Genomic DNA, 13,458 nt, shown 5'->3' on the forward strand with positions numbered 1-13,458 from the left:
CATTCTACAACAGTGGCATCATGTAATATTTGTCCTTTTGTGACTGGGATATTTCACTCAGCATAATGTTCTCCAGAGTCAACCATTTTGAATAATATTGGAACTCATGCAATATTATTCAAAATCGTTCTTTGTTTTGTTTTGTTTTCAACTGAGAATGCACTTTTTATTTCTTTGATTTCTCAGGATCTTCATTTCTTTTTGAGGGGCTGACAATTATTGTATTTTTCTTCCACTAATTTTTTTTTTAATTTGTGTGAATGTTTACAAATCATATTGATTCTTCATTGCTATTTTATATACATTTTGTTTTATAATATTCATTAAAATCAATGAATGCAGTTAAACAGAATGTCTTACTGAACACTGCTTTTTCCTTCACCCACATTATCTGTTTATTAAGTTTTGCTCCCATCTCCCCCCTTTCTCATCCCTGTAAACCCTCCAGCATTGGTTCTGTGTGTAAACGGTTTCTTTGCTTTTTGTCTTAATGAGGGTTTGATTTTTTTTTTTTTAAAGTAATTGTCTCTTGGTTTTTTGTATTAATGAGGATTTTATTTATTTTTTTTTTACCGTAATTGTCTCTTTGTGCTATGGCTTACGTTATTCAGCATCATTTCTTTGTTCTATGTTCATTCTTGCGTAGTAGTAGTTCTTCCTAGTTCTTAGTCTGGATGCTTCACTGAAGCTTAACTCATCACCAAGGATAATTACAAGTACATGAAACACCAATGCTTCTACAGTAAAACACAAGTAACCATGATAGAAAAAACTTACACATGGTGCTAGAGATATCTCCACAAACTTTCTCTGTTTTTCTACCAGTGATTTCTTTCACCCTCAAATTTTGCTTCTTTGTAATAAGTGCTTAAAAATATAAATATTGTTGTGTACCATACAGTTGGAACCAAGTCATAGCTGACCCTCCGGCAGGTTATTAGAGGCTGTAAATTGCACGGGAGGAGATTACCCATCTTTCCTCCAAGAAGCGGCTGGTGGATTTGAACCACCTGCCTTTGAGTTGGCAGTGCAACTCCTAAATACTAAGTCACCAGTTGTTGTTTTTAGGTGCCACTGAATCAAGTATGACTCATAGTGACTCTATGAAAAGATCTGAACCCTGTCCTCTTTGCCAGCCTCACAATCTCTGACACACTCATTGCTGCAGACACTGTCACTCCTGGTTAAAGGTCTTCCTCTCCTTTGCTGTCTCTCCACCTATTCAAGCATGATATCCTTCTCTGTAGAAGTCACCATAAGGAAAGCCACCAGAACTCCCGAAAAAATATTAATAAATGTCATTTTTTTCTGTACTTAGCAGTTTTCTTAGTATTTCTAATTTAGATACCAGTAAATTTAAAATTTGTGTCTAATTATGGCTGTATAAAAATACTTGAGTAGGGAAAATCCATTTTATATTTATAAAGATCCATTTTTAGATTTATAAACCAAATTTTCAGGCCTTTAAATGGTACTTTCTAGCACAGTTTATATATATTTCAAGTCTTCCCACCTAGATATGATAACTGTCAATGTGCTTCAGAAAGTGGTTGGACTTGACGATTATCATCTCCCTTTTCAGCATAACTCCCTCTGTCTTAACTGCCTGCCCTAAAGCCAGTTTTAAAACAAACAGTTGCCATTGAGTTGGTTCTAACTGCTTCCTGTGTAATTATAATCTTTATCTATTTCTTTATTATTTTAAAACATACTTGTAACTTTTACAGAAAATATCCTTTTTTGAGCCTTGTGTTTATTCCTTTACTTGATTTTGTTTTTTTAAGTATTGCATTTCACATGATAAAGTTAAAATCTAATACTCTTTATCTTGCTAAGTCTAAATGGATATCCTACATGCATTTTTATACAAATGACTGTGCTGGCTGTGTTTCTTTTCCAACCCCTACCAGACCAGCATTCCCATATCCTCATATTTTGTCAGTGTTGCCATGCCAGGATTTTTTTTAACATGTGTGTAGAAATAATGTGTTTCTGTTAGAATGATGGTGACATCTGGATGTTGTTAATATTAATATGAATCTCATTCATATTAATGTAGAGATAAACGAAGAGAATAGTGACATCTGAAGCAGTTTGTTTCAGTAGCAATTTGGTGAGCAGATTTTGAGTGCTCCTCAGTTGCTAGGTCCTGTGATTGGCCTGGGGGACAGAGAGAAGTGAGAAATGGGGACCCTTAAGGTCTGGTTGCTCACAGTCTCCTAGGAGAGCCAAGTTTAGAAGCACTGAGTGTGCTGAGGGGAGTCATGGAACCATATTCAAGGAACAGAAGTTGCCCAAAGAGGGGGATTGATACCGTCTGTTCAGTTTGTTGTGGAGGAGGTGGCTAGGGTAGAGTAGATTGCAGTCCAGCTGGACTTTGAAAGAAAGATGAGTAATTTGAGAGTGAAGAGAACAATGTGTTGAACTGAGATGCATTGGCACCCAGAAGCTTTACATATGCAGTTATTTCAAAAGCTTGAGTAATCTATGTTGGTGTTTAATAAACTAGATTTCTGAGGCTCCCTATTTTATAGATTGCTAGTTAAAAACCCCACAAACAACATGATAGTGGATTACTAGCCTTTGTTAAAATGCTTTGAACTGAAGTCTTATGTGCAGTTAGTTCCAGATTTAACATTAGCCATTATTTGTAAGGTTCTAAGCAGACCCTCGAACACTGCTTTTGGACTTGAATAAATTAACACTGCTCCCTGTCCTTGTTTCCCTCCCCTGCTTTTTCTTGTCCTTGCAGCTGGTTAGTCTGCTGCTCATTGGAATTGCTGCCTGGGGCATTGGCTTCGGCCTGATTTCCAGTCTCCGCGTGGTCGGCGTGGTCATTGCTGTGGGCATCTTCTTGTTCCTGATTGCCTTAGTGGGGCTGATTGGAGCCGTGAAACACCACCAGGTGTTACTGTTTTTTGTATCCTTTTAATTATGTGGGCTTGACTTCATTGGATTTGAGCCTTGAGTTGCTACTGATAACTGTTTGATAGCTGTAGTTAATTTATAATTATGATTAGGAAATGAATGCCTAGCAAGACCCCATGTGTATTTGTTCAGCACAGAAACGTCTTAGGATAAAGTTATTGTAGGTTTGCATTATTTCTTTTTTCCTTATCATATAAAAGAGAATATTTTTTTTTACACTCAGGATAGACCCATGTACGTATTACAAATTAGAAGTAAACTGAATTGTTTCAGTAATCCCTGAGACTTTTTATAGCAAATGAGTATTTATTTGGTTGACTTTCACAGGAGGTTGTGTTCTGTTTTGATTTGCTTGTTTGTTTTTCAGATTTATTTTTAAGAAAGTTTACATCTGCTAATCTGTACTTACTCTCTGATCTTTTAGATAATTATAATGATTTTTCCTTATTAAATTTTATCTATGTTATCAATATTGTAATTATGTACTTTCCTCTCAAGTACCTAGAACATCCTTAACATTTAACTCTCAGTACATGATTATTCTCTTACTTGTATTTATTGTTCAGTTCTCTGTGTCCTGTGCTTGTTTGGCCCTGAACCAGGAGCAACAGGTAAGCAAAGACGTTTTTTTTAATTATACCACATGGTATGAGTATAGTAAAAGGAGAAGGGGTTGAGTTGTAATTTCCTCTTACTCAGGATGCTGTTTTCTTGATAAATATCACATTCTCTTTTCCTTCTGCTACAAGCTGTCCACCCAGTCTTCTCTTATTATTGTTTTAATGAAATGTTTGCTCCAGGATGATTATGGTTCCATTTAAGGAAGTAAGTCCTTTCACAGAGTAATTTGTAGAGAAATATAAGCCTCTGTTTTAGGACAGTAGAATTTGATCACACTGTGTGATTGAATCACTATATCTTTTAAATGTAAATTGCACTTAAGTTGAAGACTTACACATTCTTAAGATAGAAATAATCTGTACTTTCTGTTGGAGAGTAAGAAATGATTCTTTGAAAAGTTTAGGTAGTCTTATAAAGAAAAAAAATATGCATTTATGGTATGCTTATACCGAAAGTTACACATCTTAGTCTTATGTATTTCCATCAAGGATGCCGTATTGTAATGTAAATGTTAAATGCATTACCTAGGGTCAACTCCTTGAAGTTGGTTGGAATAATACAGCAAGTGCTCGAAATGACATCCAGAGAAATTTAAACTGCTGTGGGTTCCGAAGTTTTAACCCAAATGACACCTGTTCGGCTGTGAGTATTTACTGGAGAGATATTCTATACAAGTGGATCATGATTAACCTGGAAGAAATTAATTGACTTTTGATGTTGAGTTTTACTTTAAAAGTGCTTTTCATAGATCTACATTTTACTTCCATGTACACTATTGTATCATTTGCTCATTCTCAGATGCCCATTCTTTAAGATTGCTGAAGATTAAGTATTTCAGGATCCTGTTAGATATTTCTAGTCATTACTCCTAATTTCTCTAGATCCTACTCTTTCTAAAACATGTTATGAAAGAGAAAATACAGATCAGCTTTAGTAATACAGAGAATGTATGCATGTATCTTGGTATTAAGTCATGCACCAAACAGACCTTCTTAAACAGCTAAGCATGTCCAGTATGGAGGACACATGGAAGTACCTTTTTCCATTCTCTTCTCCTCTTACGAAGATTGTGTGGTAAGGGCATGTGATCTCTTTGACTTTTCAAGGGGAGGGATAATCAGCGTGAGCACAGTCTGGAAGCTTGCCTGAAACCTGCCCACCATAGTTGATACTGCTGGTATTTGAATAGCTTCAAGCATCACAGTAACATATAAACCACCATAGTGCAACAAATGGCAGACCATGGAGCAAGGAATATCATTGCTAATGTCGGAAGAATCTTGGCTGGAAGCAGTGAAAGATGATTACTTGTGTTTTATTGACTGTGCAAAGGAATTTAACAGTGTTATAATGATAAATTTTGAGTAACATTAAGCAGGACGGGAATCCCAGAACACTTAATTGAGATCACGTGAAGCCTATGTATAGACCAAGATGCAGTTGTCTGAACAAAACTTAGGAACATTGCATGGTTTAAAAATAAGAAAGGTCTATGTCAGGGTTGTATCCTTTCTCCATGCCTCTTCAATCTGTATTTTTACCATATGATTTGAGAATCTAGACTATATGAACAAAAATGTGACTTCAGGATTGGAGGAAGGCTCATCAACAACCTATATTATGCAGATGACACAACTTTGCTTGTAGAAAGTGAAGAAAATTTGAAGCGCTTGCTGTAAAAGATCAAGGACTACAGCCCTCAATATGGATCACATATTAACATCTAGGAAACAAAAATCCTCACCCCTGGGCCAATAGGCAACATCATGATAGAAAGAGAAAAGATTTATGTTGTTAATCATGCCGTTTGATTTGGATCCATAATCAACACCCAGGATAACAGAAGTCAAGAAATCAAAAGATGTGTTTCATTGTGAAAATTTGTTGCCAAGGACATCTTTAAAGTGCTAAAAGAAGCAAGGATGTCTGTTTAAAGACCAAAGTGAACCTGATCTAAGTAAGCCATGGTGTATTTATTTTTTTTATGCATCTGAAAGTTGAGGAATGTATAAGGAAGAAAAAGAAGAATTGATGCCTTTGAATTGTGATATTGGAGAAGAGTATTGAATATCTCATGAACTGCCAAAAGAACAAACAAGTCTTCCTGGGAGGAAGTGCAATCCAGTTCTTCTTAGAGGCATGGATGGCCAAACTTTGTGTAATATATTTTGAGCATATTGTCAACAGGGGTTAATCCTTGGAAAAAGACATCATACTGGGAAAGGTAGAAGTTCAGCATATGAGAATACTCTCAAGGAAATGGATTGACTGTAACAGTGGGCTTAAGTGTAGTGGAGTTCATGAGGATGGGCAAAGTTTGGGCAGGGGTTCCACCTATTGTTCATAAGGTTGCTGTGAGTCCTAGTTGACTAGACAGCACCTTACAACAACAGTTACAATTTAGTGTCAAGATTGAGGACAACAACTTTGGATATGATTCTTTGTTCTTGGCAGCTTCTCAGCTATGTCCACGGACAGGCTTCTCCTTGTTTCATGATCTCCTGGACCTCTTGGATTGGCCTCTGCACTGCTTTGACTAGTGTTTCAAAACTCTTGAGCTCCACCAGTAAGAGACACACCATCAGTATGAGGCATGTCAGTAACCCTTAGACCAAAGGTGCTCAGCTCTGTAGGTCTCTAAGCCAGGAGACCTACAGTGTTGTATCCTGCTTCCACATCTGCCAGTTCTGGTATGCTTGTTGCTACTACTTACCATTTTGTGCCATCTTCAGAGTACAGCTCTGTCTGTCTTGGATCTAGGAGGTTCTCAACACAGGGACCTTTGGCCCAAAGGAAGTGCTTTCCTCCTAGCTTTTTTTTTTTTTTTTTGGTGGTAGTGAGAGACTTCCGCCTCTCCCCATCCCTTCCTTCTTGGGATTGACTCTTTTTTAAGTAGTAGAATGATGACAAAATTCACATTTTATTTGCCTTTCTTCACAGAGATTCCATGCTTCTTATTTGCATTCTTAGCAGGCTATCCTGTCCCCTTGTTAGGCTACAGCTACACAGTCCCACTCATTATATGGAGTCAAGAGACTCTGACTAGAAGGACCATATTGAGAAAATCACTCCTTCAAATCATTGACATTTATACCCTTTGTCTTTGGGAGCTAAGCTAAGTAATACAGCAATTGCAACCCTCCTCACCAAGGTCCTGACTTCTTTTTCCTGCCTGATGTATGGGAGGATGGGCTCAGAGCTTGACTTCATAAGACATTCACATGAGTTTCTGTTTTGGAGAAACCCTTTTAGCACTTCTCTGAACTCTAAACTGGAAATTCCCTTAGGAGGGGCGACTTTTGCACCATTATTTTTCTTTTGCTGTAGGATCCTTTTCTTCTTGCTGTGTAGCCCACTATCATAAACATAGAGTTTTAAAACACTCATTCATTTATTCAGAATTGTTGAGCCAGAAGTATGAATATGGGTTGGTTGAGTTCTTTGCTTGTAATCTCACGAAGCTGCCATCAAGATGTTGGCTAGACCTGCACTCTGACCTGAAGCTCTTCTGGTCACTGGTTGTTTGAGAATCCAATTCTTCTTGTTATGGGATAAAAATCCCTGTTTCCTAGCTGTCCAATGAGCTATCTCTTTAGAGGCTGTTCTCATATCTTACAGTAGAGTGCAATGTAATAATTTGGAGGAGAGATGATCTCATCATATTCACAAGACTTGTCCCTCAAATGAGGGATTATGTGGGTTTACACTGGGGCTGGGGGATGTGGAGCAAATCCTGGTGGCTGTCTTCGAATTCCAAATGGAAATAATAATGACCTCCCAAAGTTTGGGGTGTTTTAAAATTTTTGTTTGTTTGTTTCTCATAAATATGTGTTAAAATAGAAGTTCTTTTCTTTCATTGATGCAGAACTGTGTTAAAAGTGGCCACCCATGCTCCCCATGTGCTCCTATCATTGGTGAATATGCTGGAGAGGTCTTGCGATTTGTTGGCGGTATTGGGCTCTTCTTCAGTTTTACAGAGGTACGTGAACTCACCTTTTACAGAAGTATGTGGAAATAACACTCACAGAAGCATGTGGGAACAACCTGTCTTTATAGTCAGCCCCTTGTCTGTATAGCCACATTTGGAGGGCATCAGGTTTACCTTAGCAAGATGTGCAATGTTTGAAATGCCTCAGTGTCTTCATTGAAAACTAGCATTGTAACTTGGTGGGCTGGCAGTTGGGAGATCTGAGTTCTCTTCCTTTATCTAGTTAATGACTTTGTGAAGGGGATAAAAGGTTTTATCTGTTTTGTCTAATGTACAATGTAAGGATTCTATAAAATGAAGACATTAGACTGCGTTATCTTTAGGATCTCTTCTAGTTCTGTGATAAATGATGTTTTAATTTATGCTAAAGTGGCACACTGGTATTGCAGTGGTTAGACACTTCTGCTGACCCATGGTTTGGTAGTTCAGAATCACTGAACTTACAAAATGAAGTTCAAGGTGCTTCATGGAGGAAAATATAGAGATCTCCTGTAAAGATTATAGCCTTAGCAACCCTGTGAGGTAGTTCTGTGTTCCTGTCCTATGAGTCACTGTGAGTCAAGGTTGATGGCAATTTAATTTTTTCCTTAGGGTAAATGAAAAACTTTCAGACTAAGTGGGACACATCCATATTGTTTTATATGTACGTGTGAGAGTATATATAAAAAATACTGTACACAATACATAACTTTAAACAATTAAATATACTTTAAACAATTTCTTTTAGGCTCATCCTCCACTCTCCTAGACTTCTAGAACCTAGAGGCAACCTTCATTATTCATTTCTTATATAATATGCATTCATACTATATTGTATATTAATCTATAATATGCATGTTTATAAGAAAAAAAGACATTTTATAATTTGAAGAAGTGAGGAATTCTTTCATAATTTTGATGAAACTTTTTGGGGGTTTATATTATATATATATATATATTACAAACAGATTTTATAATGTATTATGTGTTGATGTTGTTAGGTGCCACTGAGTCAAGCATGACTTATAGAAACCCTGTGACAAAAGACCTGAACCTGTTCTACCCTGTGCATTCCTCACAGTTCCCCACACACAAAAGCCCATTCCAGCAGTCGCAGTGTCATTCTTCCTGGTTGAGGGCTTCCTCTCCTTTGCCAACCCTCCATACTTCCCAGGATCACATCCCTCTCCAAGGAATAGCACCTCGTAGCAGTATACCCAAAGTATGTGAGGTAAAGCCTCATCATTTTCCAGCTGCACCCTCTCCAAGACATACTTGTTTATTCTTTTGCCCATCCATGGGATGGTCAGTGCTCTTCTCCAACACCACATCCCAGAGGTTCGAATTCTTTTTCTGTCTTATTCACTGTCCAGATAGCAAGTGATTAGAAATACTATGGCCTGAACCAGGCATACCTCAGTCCTCAAACTGACATCAATGTTCCTCAATAATTTGGAGAGGTCCCAAACTGCAGATTTTCCCCTTTAAGAATCCCCTAAATCAGAGTATCTTTGTAGTCTTAAAAAATTGGTAGTCACCTGACTTTGAGTGTTTTTTAAGTGTATGGGAAAAGTTAGTGGTTAGACAGAGGGGGAAGAAAAACATTTCCCTTTTTTACCACTTAGAGCTGAGTTTGAGTGATTCAATGCTGGTAATATGTAGCTCTGGTATTGATTATTTATTTACCCAAATGCTTGATATGCTGTGATTTGTACATTAACATATATGTGGGTATAATAAGAATGTTTAACAGCTTTAAAAGTCCTACTCAGAATCTTCTGGGTGGCAGAGTTTCTGAAGGGTCAAGAGAATGATGCCTGGGCAGTTGATGAGAAAGAAGTGGTTCAGAATCTACTTTTGTAACAGCAGATGTATGAGTAACTTAGTCTTATAACAAACAATGTAGCTGAAATGATGGAATGCTACTTTGACCTTCTGACAATGTCAGAATATTATCACATATGGGAGCAGAGACAAAAAATAGGAACAGTTCTTGTTTTTAACTCTGGCTCCGCAGCTCACAAACTATGTAACTTAGCTAGATCTTTAACCTTTCTGCAACCCCATGTCTTCATCTATAAAACAGGAAAACTGATAGTACCTACTTTGTAGAATTGAATTAGTATTTATAAAGTATGTTGAACTGTGCTTGCCACAAAGTATAGTGAATCCATTGTCAGTATTTAAGTAAGTTTTCTTTCCAAGTAGACAGATTCCAGCAGTTTCTTTTCTTTGTATCTCTCCCTTCAGTTACAAGTTATTGTGCATCCTGACATTATTCTAGGCACATGGAATTCCTTAGTGAACAAAAAGTAGGAAACTACTGCCCTTGGGAGCTTATCTTCTAGTGGGTACAGTTAATACACAGTAAACATAATGAATAACTAAACTGTGTATAGCCTGATGATACATACTATGGTAACAATTCGTCAGGGAACACTAGATTGGGGAGTACGGGGATTGAGGGAATCACCATTTTTATTTTTCCACAATAGAGTTTTCTGTTCTGTCAGATGAGGCTTGACTCATTTGGTAAATCACCGGGAACTTCAGGAGGTGTAGTCTATAGGGAGTTGCATTGCTTGCTAGCCCAGGAGCCATACCTCTCTGGTGATTCAAATCTCCCATTAATTCCTTGGGAGAAAGGCAGCCAGTCTCCCATTTGATTTACAGCCTTGGAACCCTGTGGACGGTCAGCTATGAATCAGTTCCTACTTGATGATAATGAATGTTTTTTTGGTCCTTGGTTCAGTTCACAAACTACAGTTTCATCAGCCTGTACATGTCATGATTATTAATATTATCCAAGTGTCATGGTGATCAGTGGGGAAATTGGTTATTTATTCCAATTCTCCAGAAATATTAAAAGAATGGATAAAAAAAGAAGTCAAGTTGAGAGGGGATCATGTTAACATTTAGCACAGATTTCTAAAGTAAAAAAATATAATTTGAAGTTAGTTTTTTCCCATTAAAATTTTATCTTTTTTAAGAAGTTAAAAAAAAAATTTAAACCAAAGCAATATTAAAGTAACAGAAACAGAAGAGCCATATATCTTAATACACGTTTTGTTGGTTCATTTTAAAAAATAAACATGGCAAAAATTGTATGGTAACAACATACCATAGTTCTAAAACCTGGATTAGGATCTGGTAAACCCAGAGTTTTAACCCATTATGAAAGAAGTTCTGGTAGCGTGGTTTGTAATGTGTTGGGCTGCAACTACAGGGCCATCAGCTGCCCCACGGAAGAGGTGAGCACTTTTCTCTGTAAAAGATGAACAGTCTTAGAAACCCAATGGATAGTCACCATGACGTGGGCAACAAACTAACATTTTAAAATGGTCCATATTGGCAAATTCTAGGATCTTTGTTATTATGTAATTATTAATGACCCCATTTTTGTTTTGAATTTTCAAAAAATATATGTTTAGTTATTCAGGCTGTCCAGTATGTGTATTAGTCTCCTCTTGCTATTATAAATTTAGTGGCTTAAGACAACACACTTTTCTTGTTTACAGTTCTGGAAATCAGAAGTCTAAATGGTTTGTAGAATTGGGTCCCTTCTGGAGGCTCCAGGAAGAACCTGTGTTCTTGCCTTTCTCAGCTTCAGAAGTCACCTGTGTTCCTCATGTCATGGCCTGTTTCTCCAGCTTCTTTATCTTTGACTTTGACCCTCTTGCTTCACTCTTAGGAGGACACTTATATCATTGGACCTGCCATAGCAGTTCTGAATAGTCTCCCAATGATCAGATCCTTGACTTAATGATATCTTCAAAGTCTCTTATGGCCACATAACATTTGTAGATTCTAAGGATTAAAAACACAACACCCATGACTGTTAAATCAACACTGACTCCTAGTTACCTTCTAGAACAAAGTAGAACTGTCCTACAATGTTTCCAAGGCAGTAAATCATTATAGAAAAACTTTATTCCCTTCTCTTGTGGAGCAGCTGGTGGGTAGCAGATTCTTAACGACAGTGCTTCCTAAGTTCCTTTCTAAAGATCCAGATTTGGTGATTTTTTTTTTTTTGAGAGAGTGGGTCATGATTTAATTTGTCACAGTGCTCATAATAAATGTTTTCTCCATTACAGTATCTTATTTGATTTAATCATTATATTTCAAAAAGATAAAGAAATCTCCTTTTGGAACAAATAATGCAAAGTGCTTGAAAGATTCCAGAGTTCATGTGATTATCTTACTGATAAATGATACTTTACCAGATTATACAGGTACTACTTTCTTTTTATTCTTTTTTCTTTTCAGATCTTGGGTGTTTGGCTGACCTACAGATACAGAAACCAAAAAGATCCTCGTGCTAATCCTAGTGCATTCCTTTGATGAGAAAACAAGGAGAATCATTGATTTTCTGATCTTGTCTACATGTTCCATAACTTTTCATCTGATTTGTCCATTTAATTGAGGAAATAGGATCTGAAAAATTATTATTGACAGTGGAATTACCTTTTTTTAATCTTAGGTTTTGTTGAATGTTTTTCTTTTTCCCATTGCTGAAAAACAAATTGAAACTTATGGTCTTCTCTGACCCTCAGTGGTACCTGTAACCTACTGTATTCACAGTGTCTGGCACTGTCCACTGTGGCCTTTCTTAGCATTTGTACCTGCAGAAAAAACTTTGTATAGCACTAACTGTGTGGATCATGTTGTGAACCTATATACATATTTCACTGGAATAATTTTTTATGTAGCACTGTGCTCTGTAGATAGTTACTACTGGGAAAGAGTTGAGGTTTATTAAAGCCAGAAATATGAAATTCTATTATGTTAAATTTAATGAGGAAAATACAGATTTCCATTTTGTCTTTTTAGGAAAGATGTGTTGTGGTGAAAATTGTTAGTATAAAAGTGATACTTTAGTTCTGGTAGTCTTAGGATTACATTAATGTATTCTAGAACTAGCTATGTCTTTAGAAAAGTGTTGGTTTAGTTTTTGAGCTCTCACAGGTAAGTGCAACAGAGAAGTAGTCTTATGAAGCATTCTGAAATGTCACATTTACCTCCAGCCTTCAAAATGGAACAAGTTTCCTTAATTAAAAAAGTATATCCCTTTAACCTTGATTGCTATTTTATAATAATTTTAAGTCCAAATGACTGCATTTTTAAACATGTTATCCTTGATGTGTTGCCCCTTGTAGTAAAACGATACTTAATTATCTTACAAAGGATTAAATAATTTCTTTTCGTGAAACTTTCTCAGTATTGTAACAGCACCTTGTCAACTCTAAACATATTTGAATGTGATCTCCCACACTTTGAAATAGTATTGTATATTATGTTTAAAAATTAAAGAATGGAAACCTTTCTTTATGGGTGGATGTTTGACTTGAAAGAAAAGAATAAGAATTGATAAATTAATGAAGTGAAATGGAATTTTTTTCCTTTTTGCTTTGTATTTGAAGGGACAAATTTGGAGGTAGACATGGCTACTTTAGTGTGAAATCAACTACAGAAATGAACTTTCAGCACTAAGCTTTACTGGTAATCATCCACTTAAGCTTTTTGAAATCCTAGGAGAAACAACTCAGCAAAGGAGAGTGGAAATGGTTATATTACTCAGAGAATGTTATCAATGTCACTCAATTGTACATGAAGAAATTTTTTTTTAAGTTGCATATGATATGGAAATATTCTCTATAGCATACAGAAAAGAACTGGTAAAACAGTGGTTCACTCCTCACATATTGACTATCTGGTTTTGATTATCTGTTATGCTGTGTTATGTGCTGTTGAGTCAGCTACAACTCTGAGAGATCCTGCCAGCAACAGAGCTGAGCCTTGTCCTGCTCTGTGCCATTCTCGCCATCTCCAACGTATTTGAACTCATTGTTATGGTCACTGTCTCAGTTCATTTTGTTGAGGCGGTTTCACCCACCTTCTACTAGCATGATGTCCTTTTCCAAGGACTCACCCCTCCTGACAAC

General features: G+C 36.7%; 1 protein-coding gene across 1 annotated transcript in view; it reads left to right on the forward strand.

The window, feature by feature from the left end:
* Positions 1–11,857, forward strand: part of TSPAN13 (tetraspanin 13) — a 32,261-nt gene extending 20,404 nt beyond the window's left edge. The window contains exons 2-6 of the mRNA XM_006880265.1: positions 2,753–2,920; positions 3,459–3,539; positions 4,078–4,191; positions 7,415–7,528; positions 11,783–11,857. Coding sequence (XP_006880327.1) covers positions 2,753–2,920; positions 3,459–3,539; positions 4,078–4,191; positions 7,415–7,528; positions 11,783–11,857 — 552 coding nt within the window. The remainder of the gene's footprint in view (positions 1–2,752; positions 2,921–3,458; positions 3,540–4,077; positions 4,192–7,414; positions 7,529–11,782) is intronic.
* Positions 11,858–13,458: the final 1,601 nt, after the last annotated feature.

This window comes from Elephantulus edwardii, unplaced genomic scaffold, assembly GCF_000299155.1.
Source record: "Elephantulus edwardii isolate Elephantulus edwardi_28Jun2011 unplaced genomic scaffold, EleEdw1.0 scaffold00007, whole genome shotgun sequence".
NCBI classification, from domain to species: Eukaryota; Metazoa; Chordata; class Mammalia; order Macroscelidea; family Macroscelididae; genus Elephantulus; species Elephantulus edwardii.